At 49.9% G+C, this 14539-nt stretch overlaps 1 protein-coding gene across 4 annotated transcripts in view; it reads right to left on the bottom strand.

The window, feature by feature from the left end:
- ARHGAP22 (Rho GTPase activating protein 22) overlaps nucleotides 1–14539 on the bottom strand; it is a 986960-nt gene that overhangs the window by 143462 nt on the left and 828959 nt on the right. For all 4 annotated transcript variants that reach the window (XM_069611165.1, XM_069611166.1, XM_069611167.1 and 1 more), the window contains one exon: nucleotides 20–152. In XM_069611165.1, coding sequence (XP_069467266.1) covers nucleotides 20–152 — 133 coding nt within the window. The remainder of the gene's footprint in view (nucleotides 1–19; nucleotides 153–14539) is intronic.

The following is a 14539-nucleotide window of genomic DNA, read 5'->3' as shown; positions in this document are numbered from 1 at the left end:
CAGAGCAGCTGTTGCTTACCTCCTCCTGGTCCTTGGAGAGAAGCTGGGCACAGGAAAGGAAATCTTCGTACATGGAAAAGGGGATGACGGGTTCAGGCAACTCCCGCAGGTACAGCTTCAGGAGGGAGGCCACTGTGTGCACATCGGTACTGCTGCAGGGTGGGCAGAGAAAGAGGGGAGTGTCAAGTACGTCAAAATTAATGTTTTTCGGGTAGAGCACAAAAAAACCACATAATATTTAAAAAAAAAAAAAGAATTACAATGAAACACCCCCGATACAATGCATACAGTGGGGGCAGGGCGGATCCACACATCAAAGTGCATACCATACATCATTTGATGTTCCGAATACAAAGTGAGTATCAAACAACATTTCAAATTCTCAATACCAACATTAGGATTCATAACGCACCCCCTACCCCGCTCCCCACAATTCCCCTCAATGCACAGCAAGTTTCTGTAATGGCTCATGAGGTACCCTTGTTGTGTTTAAAGAGGGCACACAAGGCCCAGGAAATGTATCAATTATTCACCACACATTCGCTGGTTCACCTACGATGCTGTAACCGCCCTGCTACAATCATTGCCTGGCCTCGTGCATCCTCCCTTGTACATTACATCATTCTTGCAACCTCAACCCCTACCGCTGCTGTAAGCGGAAACGAGTCATTCTTTCGGTACATTTACAATGGGGACATTCGCTGCTCATCCGAAGAGACTGACAGATTAAGCACAATGCAACCTACACTGCTACCGCATTTTCACGATAAAATCTTAAGCTGCCACACTTCAGTGCAAGGGCACTTGGCATGCAACCTACACTGCAGCTCAGGTTTTTCTTCAGAATGTGCTGAACTGGAAACACGTAGCATAGCGTCTAAACGGAAATATAGGCGGATGCCATCATTTAGTTAATTGGGGTTGTGTGCGGACAGAGAGGCCAACACACATGGCAGAATGCATTCCTTTTCCCCTCTCCTATGTTCTGCACTTGCATGTTCTGAATTACAAGGCATAGTGGGTTCGTCCGTTGTCCGTTTCCGTCCTCCTTGTGTATGCATCACTCCCTTGTTCCCTCCCTTGCCCTGTGGGCGCTTTGAAACAGGCGCTTATAAAGCAAGTACATACTAACAAGCGAACAACCAATAAATGATAGATGAACATATTACATTACAAATACATATAATTCAAGTGGCTGAAGGCAGACCTGCTTAACACATTTTTATTAGACCAGTAGTGCGTTTACAGCTCGAATTAAGCCATTAACTTGCGAATTAAGCCAACAAGACTGCTTTGAAATAACACAGTCAGGCACTTTGAGTGCAAATGATGATGTTATGGCTTGATAAGCTAGATCTAAGGCATCTCAGTAGGATGTGTTTGGGTGGAGAGGGGCCATAAGTAGGTATTTGCATGGCGATGGGCAGTCGATGGGTGGGTAAATAACCAAACAACACCTTTAAGATATGTGTCCCTCATATGCCTTCTGCCCCTAGCTGTACTCCAGTGCAGTAGGTTTGGCTCATAGGTGGTGCCTTAGAAACCACTGTCAAAATGTTGGGGGACTGGGTGGAGCGGGTGGTAAGAATCACAAAGATGGGTGTATATAAAGGTTTGTGATGGTCAGGGCAAGGGCCCGTATTGTGGCAGCATTTCTTAGAGACTATCAGATACGCACATCCTCGACACCCGAAGACAGTCATTTGGGAGGGGATCTTTCACAAGTGGGGGATCAGGGTTGGAGGCCTTGCACAAACTCTGGGAGTTAGTGTCAGTGAAGGTGAGTTTAACAATGCGCAGGAGGAATGAGAGTAAATACCCTTGTAGAGGAGCGGGTGGATGCATTCCGCATCCCCCCCGCCCCCAACTCCCACCCCCTCGTCATACTGGAACAGTAGGAGAAGCTATATGTGGGACAACATGTGTTATGCCTATACTGCTTTGAGTGTACGAAAGATGATGTGCACTCGGACAACCATATCGAATATATCCTTGCACAGAGTGGAAGGATATCATATGGAAGGATGTTAGCATGCATCATTGGACATCATGTAGTGCTGAGGGAAATCGGACGAGGGCATTGATGTCAGAAAGATATACGAGGACATACTGAAGCAATATGAAAATACTTAAGAGTGACGATGTAACTGAAGTGACAAGAGAAACATGTACGGAATTATAAAGTAATCATGTATGCAAATGAAGATGAAATAACCTGCTGACCAATAAGTGGAAGTACGCAGTAATGCAAGGTAGATGAGATCAGGGATGTCATTTCACCAAAATGCCAGGGGTAGCAGAAGTGACATCACACAACCCTTGACCCCCCTGATGACATCACAGGAAGTGATATCATTTGACCCCACCCCGAAGATCATAGGAAGTGATGGAACATGACTTTTCACCCGTTGACAAAAAAGGAAGTGGCATCATGTAGCATTGTACACTACGAAAAATATGGTTACGATATCACTATAATGTGATGTACATTTCATACAAGAATGGATCGCCATATGTATCGTTAAGATCAGTGTGTATAGGCTCATATTACCAGATTACTGTGAATGCAAGCAGACGTCCATGACCAAATGATAATGATGTGTTAATATATAGAACTTGGGCTTAAGCGCTTTATGTAGAAAAAATACACCCAATATCACCCAACCTGTGTTGGTACTCATTTATCGACCTCAGAAGGATGAAAGGCTGAGTTGAGGTGTTTAAGAACAGACTAAATCAGTGACTCACCCCTGAAGTGTGCCTGAAACAAACCTTTAATGATTCTAGCAATTATTGTATAGAATTCCAGAAAGACACATTATTTGGTATTACTATTCTTTCTTATTTAGGATCAGTGCTGAAAGTGTTAGACTTGTGGCACTCCTGTTCTATTTTTCTTTTTAAAAAGGGGCCTGAACAAGAAAGCCAGCCACTCCAGAAGTAAAGAGCCACATGGTGCTGGCCACAGCCCAGGAGCTTGCGTTTTTTAGAGGTCGCAAGGGAGACCTCTGGTGACCCCTAAATGACGTCCCTGGATGAGATATATAGAAGCTTACTATAGGAGGAAAATATAACGTGGCAAGGACGGCCATGATAGGAAAATGGATGTTGGCTTGTGTAAAAATTCAATCCAGCTACCTCAGAAACAGAGGGGTGCAGAGTCAGGAGACGGAGTATTAGTTTCGTGGGTAAAACGAAGAAGAGTCCATATTGGCTTGGGATCATGGATGCTATTTCAAGGAATAGCTGCAAAGCACAAAGAGGTAGACGGATAAGTCATGGATGTGAGACACATTTCTCTTAGAATAAAGAAGAAAACATTTGCAAGAGTCAAGCATTGGACAATTAACAACGGATAAGGTTCCTACAAGATGGAGTGAGCAAGTCTCTAGAGGGCAAGGGGAGCAATGACACCCAGCATAATTGAATCAAATAGCAGTAAATAGGAGGTGGAGATGGACACATTTGCGGTCTCCTCACATGTGATTCAGAAGTCGAAAACAAGGGCTATTCATTAAGCTGTGGTTGAAGATCGTGTTGTGCTTACACTCCCTTGGATATTCCAGAACAGAGAGCTAGCGAGCTACAAGGTCAACTGCAGATGGGAAACGTTGGCTTATGGTCAGACTGATGAGATGGCCTAATTGGGAAAGTGGGGAGTAATCTGATGCGATTCAAGCACCTGTGTTTCAATTTGCTTACGTGTTGCTAGCAGTGCCGAAAGTCCAAGGTTGGGTGGGAATGCCAACCGGCTATAAAATGCTACATGGAGCAATCCGCTGCCATTTTGTCTGCTATAATCAGTATTCTACATATTTAGAAGTAGTTTGAGGCGTGCCTTACACATGAGACAGCCAATGAAGTAATAATCCATATTTATTGTATAGGTAGATATGTTCCCCTAACCAATCCCTCCCGTCAATAGGCTTTACACTTCGCCACGTAGGATGACATCATAGATGACACATATTGGGGTATACTACCTCTGCATAATCCAGTTTGTGTGCGACCTAGACCTCTGGACGCTCGACTGCTCCCACCATTAGCCAGAAGACCGCAGAGCTTCCCTGGAGAATGGCATGCAAAAACAGAATTGACAAAATGCATGTCCGGTCTCCGCAGGTGCCCCGTGGATGGCAAACTGGTCGGTTGAGGGAGAGTCGATGCCTAGGGACTCGAACTGAGCCACAGACGTAAGTAGAACAGTGAAAGTGGTAAAACTAGGGGCAGGGACTGTGTTGTGTATAACAGGATTTTTAGGTAGATACCTCGATTCCTGGATCCAAGGGGATTGAAGGATATACACTAAAAAGAGGATTCCAACAAGAAGAGTGCATATCAAACTCCAAGATGGAATAAAAATGAGATACATGGGGCGTGGCCTGGAGCGCGGACTATGCAGTCGCCTCCTTGATGGCCTCCGTGGGAAGCCCGCTGCATCTCAGCTTTCCAAGGCTCCCAGGCAGCGTTTTCGGACCCAACTCGGTGAGGGGATGTAAGAAGGTCCGGAGCCCCGCCGCTGCGCTGCTGGGACCCAGATTCGCCGAAATGAAGATAATCGGGCCGCCTGAATCTCACGGCCCCTCCACCACGTAATCCAAGATGGCGGACGGGACCCAGCGACGACAGCCGAGACGCGGCCTTGCCATCGGAGCTCCTCCTTTGGACTCCTGAGCTGCTCTGGACCCAGAAGCCTCCCGCCCCACATGACCGGAGGGACCCAGACCGCACTCCGGCGACCCAGCTGATATTCCGGGCGGCGGGGAGCGAGGTAGGTGCTTCGGGCCCCGGGCCCCCTCTGCTTTCGCCCCTGTCCCGGACGCCCCCAGGAGGAGAAGACCTTGCAGCCGCCCCAAACGCACCAGGGGCGCGCCACACCACGTAGCTGTGGTCCCCCTGCTCTCGCCCTCCGTTACGCCCCTCCGCCTCCAATCTAGAAGAGGGGGCTGGGGCCGGAGAGTCCTTGAGGGCGCAACACGGACCAACTCTCCCTCCATCTGTGGGGCGACTGCGACACCTCCTCGCCTCCAGACTCGGCACCCCCTGCAGGAGTCGATCTCCTAGCTCGTGGTCCCGGTCAGCGGCGCCACGTTCTACTGCCCTCCTAACTGAGGAATAAACCCTCTACTGCCACCACTACCACCAGGAATCTTGCTGGCACCCGTGGCGATCTGGATCCGCGCCCTCTACTCCGAGAGCCCACCCTGGACTGGCGTGCTCCGGCACCTAAGCTGCCCCCGCTCGTCCCCCTGTTTGCTTCCTGGGGCGCCCCGGCCCACGTTCTCCATCCCCCCTGCCCAACTTGGTACCAGAGAGACAACAATGCAATTCTCCTCCCCTTCGCACTGAAATCTCCCGCGTGCAATTAGGATTTCGGAACACTCATCCCAGCCCCCTGAGTGACTCAGGCTACCCTCAAGTCATCGCCACTATTGGCCCTTGACCCACTCCTGCTGGGCCACATTATGTCTAGGCAACCGAAATCCACCAAGTCCTCAGACATAGCAACAATGCTAATGTCGTCCGACAAAGCAAAGAAACTGGACACTCTTCCCCCCCGCCTCACGAGAATCCCTGGACAATAAGGGAACGCTAGCAACTAAGGAGGACATCCGTGATTTCATGGCTGACATTAAAACCGAATTTCGATCATGCATGTCTGAGCTTACCGCCAAGCTGGAGAATACTGATAAAAGGGTCTCGGAGATGGAACAGAGTGGGAGAGATTGAGGATCAAGCCCGGGACCACGCCTCCTCCCTGACTGAGATCCAGCGCTCCGTGGGGCTTTTGCAGGACAAATGCGACATCCTGGAGTATAAGCAGAAAAACCTGGAGAACAGAGCCCGGCGCAACAACCTCCGCATCCGGGGGGTTCCTATGTCAGTCCCAGACCAGGAGCTTGCCGGATACGTGGGCCTCTTCTTTCAATCTCTCCTCCCAGATATGGAGGACTCACTACTGCTACTGGATCGCACTCACAGATTAAACCCCCGCCGTGGAGTGGAGTCAGACGGCCCTCCTGATGTGATCACCAGGCAGGGACGTCATTTGGGGGTCGCCAAAGGTCGCAATAGCGACCTCTGGTGATTCCCTTGCGACCTCTGTAATCTTTTTGCGACCTCTGATTTGAAAACTATATTTTTAAAAGAATTATGCAGCAAGGCACTGGCAGGCTGATTCGCGCGCACGGGAACTTGCAAGGCAAGCTCCATGATGCCTGCCTGGGGGCGGGCGCGGCTCCACTAGGTCTGGCTGGAGCGTTGGGAGACTCGAGGTCATGGTTGCCTGGCAACCATGAACTTTGTCCGACCTCGCTATGTTTCCTGCATATTCAGGGCACCCGCACCTGGACACGGATCATTGCTGGGCTTTTTGTGACTGCAGCTGGCAGCAGAGCTTGAGGGCTGGTCTGCACTGCTGAGGCCACCGTCCTCAGGCTGTGTCTGGTGTCTATGTACAGGGACCAGCCCAGCGAGTTTGGCGCTGCTGTGTTCACGGCCACGGTGCAGGGAGAGGGGGTTTAATGTTGCCAAGAGACTGGTGAACAGTCGTTATGTTGATAGGACCTCAGAGGAAGGGGAGTCGGGCCGCGGGTCTAAATCAGTTCTTGAGAATTGCTGCAAAACTGGCTCCGAGCGGTAAGACGGCTATAACTTTGCCAGAACTCCCGTGTTAGAACCAAGCAGGTTACGCTAGGGGGTTCTCTACACTGTTGAAGCATATGCAAATTCCTCCTACCCTTGATGTTGTAATGCGATGGTATGTACTTCTGCACTCACCGTGTATCGTACGACGTTATTGTTTTTGAATGCCTGCTTCTGCTGTGTACAGAATTAAATACATTTAAAAAAGTAACAGCAACACCTGCTATTTACAAATGTCATACACTGTGGTCACAGGCGCTATATGAAAACACAGACTTATTATTATGTGTATGGTACGGCCTCACATTTAAACATTGTGCCATGCTGTTCTATGGAGTAGACTGCTATGTGCCCCTCTAAGCTTCCAAACACTTATCTGAACAAGACTATGCCAGCTAATGGAGTGTTTATGAGCTGGGTGTTTTTTGTGGCACCTATGCATTCTGCTAATTTTTGGCAAAATAAAAGAGCAGAACTCAGGGAAACGGTGCAGTGCGTGTTTACTCAGGTGCCGAAAAGCCACGGTAAGCATGAATTTGAAGCAAGTGTCTCAATAGCCAGGACAGCAACGCTGCCTTTCACAGCAGATGCACTGGAGGTCGGAAAGAGTTCCGATTATCATGTTGGTCTTAACGCTGACACGTTGTGTGATCGTGGGCAAAGACCTTAACCTCGGATCCCTTATCTCTCACATCAGGAGGTTTAACTAGCCGTAGTACGTGGTAATACATCTATTGTATGTGCTCACTAGCAGTCACTTCTTCTGTACTCCGCGGACCCCTACTGAAGGCCAATGATAGCTCAGCGAGTTGAACATTCACTGCAGAGACGTGACGTTCACCTGCTGGTGGACATTTCAAAGTCTGTCAGTCCCCTTTCAGCCACCCATCCTTCCACTGTTTATTTAAATGCCAAGATACCATTCAATTTGGTGTGTGCTGCATAAGTGGCCACTTTTATCATTGTTATCTTGGTTTGCTATTATTCATGTGCGATGTAGGGTGAGGTGGGAATCCCCTTTTAATGCATACAGACTGAGCCCATAAACTTAATTTGTATCCTGGGCCAAAAGAGAAATATTAAACACTCTCCTCCCCCAACCTCCCTATAATTAGGATTACGCTCCTACTAGGTACGTTATAATTGAGGCCAAGGCCAATTAGCATTGCATCAATGAAGAAATGGCCCTAGAAAGCGTGAAATACTAAAATGGAGGGCGTTGTAGCGCCGGGCCTGTGTCACGTGGAGGCGAGCCCTTTTTTCATTTTATTTTTGTATCGCTTTTTTTAATCGCTACCCGGTGCCTGCATTATAATGTATTTGTCAAATCCGCGGTTTAGCTCATGAATACTGCCTTGAGAAGGGATGCAGCCCACCTCGCCCATTGTTAAAGGTGAAGGACACCGTTATAGGACAGGGCCGGAGGTAGAGGATGTCATGGATCTCCCAGTCAATCAGGGAGGTCGGAAGGTGGGCTTTATCTACTTCTGTATTAATGTTTGTTGGGGGGGGAATGATAGCTCAGGAGGGCAACACGTTTGTTTTAGGAGAGGCACAGTGGCATATTGCTGAGAATACAGGGCCTTAAACCCTTGCACACTCTTATCTCAGCCCGGTGGACTGCTGCTCCTCGGGAAACCTCTGCTGACAAAACTGTTCTGAAGAGCATTTGACTGACGATTTTGACCATAGGAAGGAGCAACCTTCCCCAACACAAAATGGAGAAGCAAGCTGGATCTTGCCCAGACTGTAACTGCATGCACTCACAGTGCATTAACTGTTTGCAATATTCCCCTACATCCCCACTACTCACCTAGGATCCAGATGTGCACACACTACAACTTTGCACAATCCACAAAAGTCAGATTCCCAATGCACCTGAGGCTGACTTCATCTGCAGACTGCTGATCATGTTGGCCTGGTTTCTTTAAAAGGTCCCTTTTGCAAGGTGCTCGGTAGTCTTCCAGTTAATGTGAGGGCATAGCCTACTAGTTCCCAGGCCCAGGGGACCCTTGACCTAGGCTACATAGCTCAGGGCTACTTTTAACTTAAGGGTTTTAGGCCCAATGAAAGTCAAAGGGCGCTGAGGTATGTAAAGAAATTATGACCCCAGAAAAGGCTGAAAACAGCTTTATTGTGTTCCGAATACATCGGGGTGTGGGCCGGTGGTGATTCCTTGGGGGCAGCAGACTGAATTGGACCTTGGTGTAATCCAGGACAGTCATCTTGCCCTCTGGAGCAGTACAGTCAAACTTGTAGTTCTGGCGGCAGACCCTTACTCCTGAGACTGCAGCAGCAAGTGTGCGATCTCCCAGGAGAGCTCTGAGGATGCACTGTTTCCAGCAAGTAGGCACAAAGAGGAATCAATTGTGCAGTTCAAAATAAACATTTATGAGGATATCTCTACCCACCAACTTTACGGGTTCTTTACAAACAATCTAACACTGCAATCATCAGGTTTACTAATGCAGCATGACATATTCCTGCTGCTTCTAAGCGCTCGAATAATAATTGTTATGTTAATAAGAAACGGTACCCCCATAGCCAACACATTACCAAATGATGTGGTATGCACATTTAAGGGTAGATAGCTGGTAAGATAGCTCAGTGGGTTAAGTGCTCACTGCTGGGGTACTTTGCTGCATGCTGCTTTGCCTCTTTTTTTGGTTAGATGCATGTTGCATTAGTTTAAGTGTAATTGTGCACCATGACCATGCGTTGCCATTTTCTTCTATGCCAGGTTTCTGCATCCTCTGGCACAGGACTGGTAGCAGGACGGCCGGAGCACACCAGCACCAAGCAGGAGCTGCTCCTATTGCCTTGTCCAGAACCTCGAGCTGACCGTAACTGCAGGCAAGCCAAGGTAAGTGTAAATGCTTACATTCACAGTAATTTGGTAATATGGGCCTATACACACTGATATTAATGCTGCATATGGTGATCCATTCTTGTATGAAATGTATATCATATTACAGTGATATAACCATATATTTCTTAGTGTACTGAGGAACAGTGTTATGTGATGCCACTTCCTGTTTTGTCAAGGAGCGAAAGGTTGTCAAATGACATCACTTCCTGTGATGTCACCAGAGGTCACAGGTCATGTGATGTCACTTCCGCTACCCCAGGCATTTTGGTGAAATGACGTCCCTGTCACCAGGGTGCATTTCTTTACAACAAAGGAAGCCATATCAGCAATAAGTCGCTCCGAGAACGAAATCACCTTCCAAGGGGTTCCTCTTCAGATTTATCAAGACCTATCTCCGCTGACCCTCCAGAAAAGGCGAGTCCTTCGCCCAGTAACCACCTTTCTTCAAGCCCAAAAAATTCGCTACAAATGGCTCTTTCCTACAGCCTTGCAATTCTCCTATAAGGGTACCATACGCAGGATCAATCATCTAGACGACGCTGGAAGTATATTGCATCCGGTCCCCGCTAACTCCTCGCCCCCACAGGCCACCGAAGCGGCGACTGACTCGGACCTCATAGCCTCCCCTAGGTCCAAACAAAACACATGGTCAAAGGTTCCGAGATTTAGGAGGAGAAGATAACCTGGAACGACCCCACAAAGGACTCTTCCGACTCCTATGAACCAGTTTAGCAATCCTGGCGCTGCGGAGCCGACCGCTACTCTTGAAAACACAGTGAATTCCATCCCCGATGCAGCGGGCCCCCCCCCACGGCCCATGCCCAGCTTCAAGGTACATTCCACCTATGAGTCCTTGGAGCATATCACTCACATTTTCAGCCATGTTGGCTATTCTCTGTTCCACGGCCCCGTTGGCCAGGGGAGGGTCCAACCCCATAACGGGTCCCCCTTCCCCAGTTAAATCTTGGACTTCCCGTTGGCGGTCCGAGCAAAAACCTCAAAAGCAGGATAACAGATGGTCACATCTCCCACGACATAATGGCTGATTCCTCAGTAGCTCCCCCCTCCCACAAGCCTCCTCAGCGACCCCAGGTCCCGCTCCGGAACAGCAAACCTGGAAGTTTGTCTCTCTAAACGTCAGGGGACTGAACTCGCCGGCTAAACGCAAATCAATTCTACAAAAACTCCAGAATGATACCGCCGCTGTGGCCATGCTACAGGAAACTCACCTGCTACCGGCAGACTTCAGCCGTCTACACTCTTGCGACTTTCCAAAGCAACTCTTCGCATCCGGCAACTCCAAGCGAGGTGGCACAGCAATCCTGTTCCGGAAGGGGCTGAATCCCCAGATTCTGGACACCATAAGCTGCCCGGAAGGACGCTACATAGCAGTGAAATGCCTGCTAGCGGGACAGCTGTTCTCCCTGGTCTCCGTATACGCGCCAAACCTGGGCCAAGCGCCCTTCTATGATTCGCTAACCACAACTCTTTCTCCCTTCCTAGAGGGCCAGATAGTGATTGGTGGGGACTTTAATGGGGTCCCGGACCCCGTAAAAGACAAATCGCATCCACCCTCCGCCGGAGACTTCACCACGGCCTTAGCCCTCCTCAGATTATTCAGGACTCTAGGGGTGGTGGACTCATGGAGGGTGCTCCACCCATCTGAAAAAGACTTCTCCTTCTATTCTTATGTTCACCGGACATTCTCCAGGATAGATCTTCTAATATCCCCGCAAATCTTCGCCTTCACTGAGGAGGTGACTATAGGCTCCAGAATCCTGTCCGATCACGCCCCGGTAACCTTGGAAATCCGAGTCCAGGGACCTCCTGATCCCCAGCGACGCAGATGGATTCTATACGACCCCATCCTTAATGAGATGCCACTCAGAGATGCAATCGCAACCACGATCGACAACTTCTTTAAGGAAAACCCTAGCGGAGATACTTCCCTAGCCAACACCTGGGATGCAATGAAGGCAGTGGTGCGGGGAGAACTGATTGCCAAAGGGGCAGCCTATCACAGACAAACAACAAATTCGTCAGGGCCTCGAAGAAGAACTGGAGAAGGCAGAAAGGATCCATAAGGAGAAGGGCTGGACCCCTAAAACGCAGCGAGCTCTTCGAATAGCAAAAAAAGAAAATTGAAGCCCACTATGCTGAATATACCGCCCATCAAATGACGAAAGCCAAACAGTTCTATTATGCCAAAAATAATAAAGCAAACAAACCACTGGTGGCTAAACTTGCCAAGATAAGAAGAAATAACACAATCGTGGGCCTACGGAATCAGCAGGGCAAGACGCAATACTCAGATCACGACAAGCTTCAAATTGCATCGTCCCACCTGACCCAGGTAATGGCCGCCCCGCATCGGAATGTCAAAGAACAGAGGGAATACCTGCAAAGGGCGGCGCTCCCCCGACTGGAGAACGCAGCCCTGGACTCACTGGAAGCCCCAATCACCGGCGAGGAAGTCGATGAGGCGATAAAATCCCTTAAGTCTCGAGCCCCTGGCCCGGATGGCTACACGGCGAAATTTTATAAAGTTTTCAAACCCCAACTCCTCCCACCCCTGGTACAGCTGTTTAACTCATTCAGAACCACAGGCACTATAACCCCGTCAATGCAAGAATCAATCACAGTCTTGCTGCTCAAACCTGGCGGCGACCCGAAGAATCCTGCGTCTTACAGACCGATTGCTCTGCTCAATATAGATGCCAACATATACTCCAAAATTTTAGCAACCCGCCTGTCCCGGATCCTGCCAGAGATAATCGACGCCGACCAGAGTGGCTTCATCACACACCGCTCTACCGCTGATAACATTCGTAGAGCTTTGAATCTGGTGGAACTTGCCGCCCGAGACTCCCGAGAGCTGGTGCTTCTGGCCCTGGATGCAGTTAAGGCCTTTGACAAAGTGGACTGGAACTTCATGAGGCTTACTCTCGAGGCCTTTGGCTTTGGTCCAGAGTTCTGCGCCATGACTCTGGCTAACTATACTGCGCCCAAGACCTTTCTCAGAGTCAATGGCATCCTCTCTCCCCCTGTTGACCTGACCTGTGGAACCAGACAGGGCTGCCCGCTATCCCCACTGCTCTTTGCATTAATCATGGAACCATTCGCCCAACGGATCAGGCGAAACCCGGAGATCAAGGGCTTCCAAACGAACACAACACACCATAAACTGGCCCTATATGCAGACGACGTCTTACTAACCATCACAGAACCCCGCACCTCCTTCCCTCAGGCCCTAGCTGAGATAGAGAGCTATGGAAAGGTTACCGGCTTTGCCATCAACTTCCGGAAGTCAGCTGCCATGGGGGTGGCCCTTCCCCGAGAAGTCCGGGAGGTGCTGGCCCCACTATGTCCGATACAATGGACAACTAAGAGCATCAGTTATCTGGGTGTCCAGATCCCAGCTGACCCAGGGGAAGTCTATCGGGCAAACTTTCTCCCACTGTTCACGGACCTCGAGGCGGACTTAAAACGGTGGGCGGCGCAAGAAATCTCCCTGATGGGTCGTATCACGGCCTGTAAAATGAACTTGCTACCAAGGTTCCTATATGCTTGCTCTTCGCTTCCAGTACCAATCCCGGCACCGGCCCTTCAAAATCTACAAAAGAAAATGTCACGGTTCATTTGGAAAGGGAGGAAGCCCAGAATCCCTAGGACCACGATGCTGGGCAATGCTACACTGGGTGGCCTCGGAGTTCCAGACCTACAAAAATATCAGATGGCGGCCCAACTTGCCTGCATCCGAACATGGCAGATACTTACCAACCGCCCGAGATGGGTGGACCTCGAACAGGCACAACTGCCGCTCCCACTACGTTTTCTCCCGCATATCAATCCCTCTGAGCGCCGCCAGTGGCGGAACCTCCTAAGGTCCACCAAACACTATTGCTACCTGGGATAAAGCGCTGAAACAAAAGAAAACCCCAGTGGGACTCAGCCCCTCCTCACCGGTGTTCCTGAACCCGGCCTTTTCACCTGGCTGGTCCACCCGGAACTTCAGATCCTGGATAGCGGGAGGCCTGGAGACCCTGGGGCAACTTTTCGAAGGGGGACAGCCCTGCACCTTTAGGCGATGTAAAGAACTCTTCCAACTTCAGGAACAGGACAGATTCACGTACATTCAGCTGCGCCACTGGTGCTCCCATCCACAGACCCGTCAAGCCGCCACCCGTCCCCCCACGGCCATTGAACTGACCCTAAATGATCTCCCAGCCAGGGGGAGCATCTCCACCCTATACAAACGCCTCCAAAATGACTTCCTAATCTCTAAAACCCGGTACATGGCCCAATGGGAGGCGGACCTAGGCCGCCCGATCGAAGACCAGCTATGGGTCGACATTTGGTCGCGGGCTCACACTTCTTCATCCTGCATTACGAACAGAGAAGGCGCCTACAAAATCCTCCTTCGATGGTATTATTCTCCCCTGAGACTACACCATATGAACCCCACACTTAAACCCGAACTGCTGGAGGCAATGCGGCCAAGTAGGGACTTTCTTTCATATGTGGTGGTCCTGCCCGAGGGCCCAGACCTTCTGGAAACAATGCCTAGCAACAATCACAGACATCGCCCAGGTGCGACTTCCCCTGGAGCCCGAACCCATCCTGCTGGGAGCCCCAGTCCCCGGGATCTACCCTAGATCTGGCCCTACGGCCAAACTACTATCCCAATGCCTACTGGCGGGCAGAAACGTAATAGCTCGCACTTGGAAAACCGCAGAAGGACCGCTAATGCCTTTTTGGTGGGCAAAAATCTGGGACATCTTAATCGCAGAGAAGGTGACGGCTGCCGGGGCAGGCCACCTACATCGCTTCGAGAACATTTGGGCCCAATCTTAGACTTTGATCAGAAATTATCCAGCCCTGACATACAAGCCCCAATTAGCCAGGAGAACGTTACGGAACGATGACTCTCAGAGGGGACAGGAAGAAGAAAGTTAAGACCCGGGGGAGGGAAGGGAAGAGCAACCAACTGTATCTCCTTTATGCCATTTGTCGTGAATGATCATA

The sequence above is a fragment of the Ambystoma mexicanum genome, chromosome 8, assembly GCF_040938575.1.
Source record: "Ambystoma mexicanum isolate Mex_15411 chromosome 8, UKY_AmexF1_1, whole genome shotgun sequence".
Taxonomy (NCBI): domain Eukaryota; kingdom Metazoa; phylum Chordata; class Amphibia; order Caudata; family Ambystomatidae; genus Ambystoma; species Ambystoma mexicanum.
Note: the sequence above shows the minus strand (reverse complement) of the source record. Positions and strands in the feature narration are given on the sequence as shown.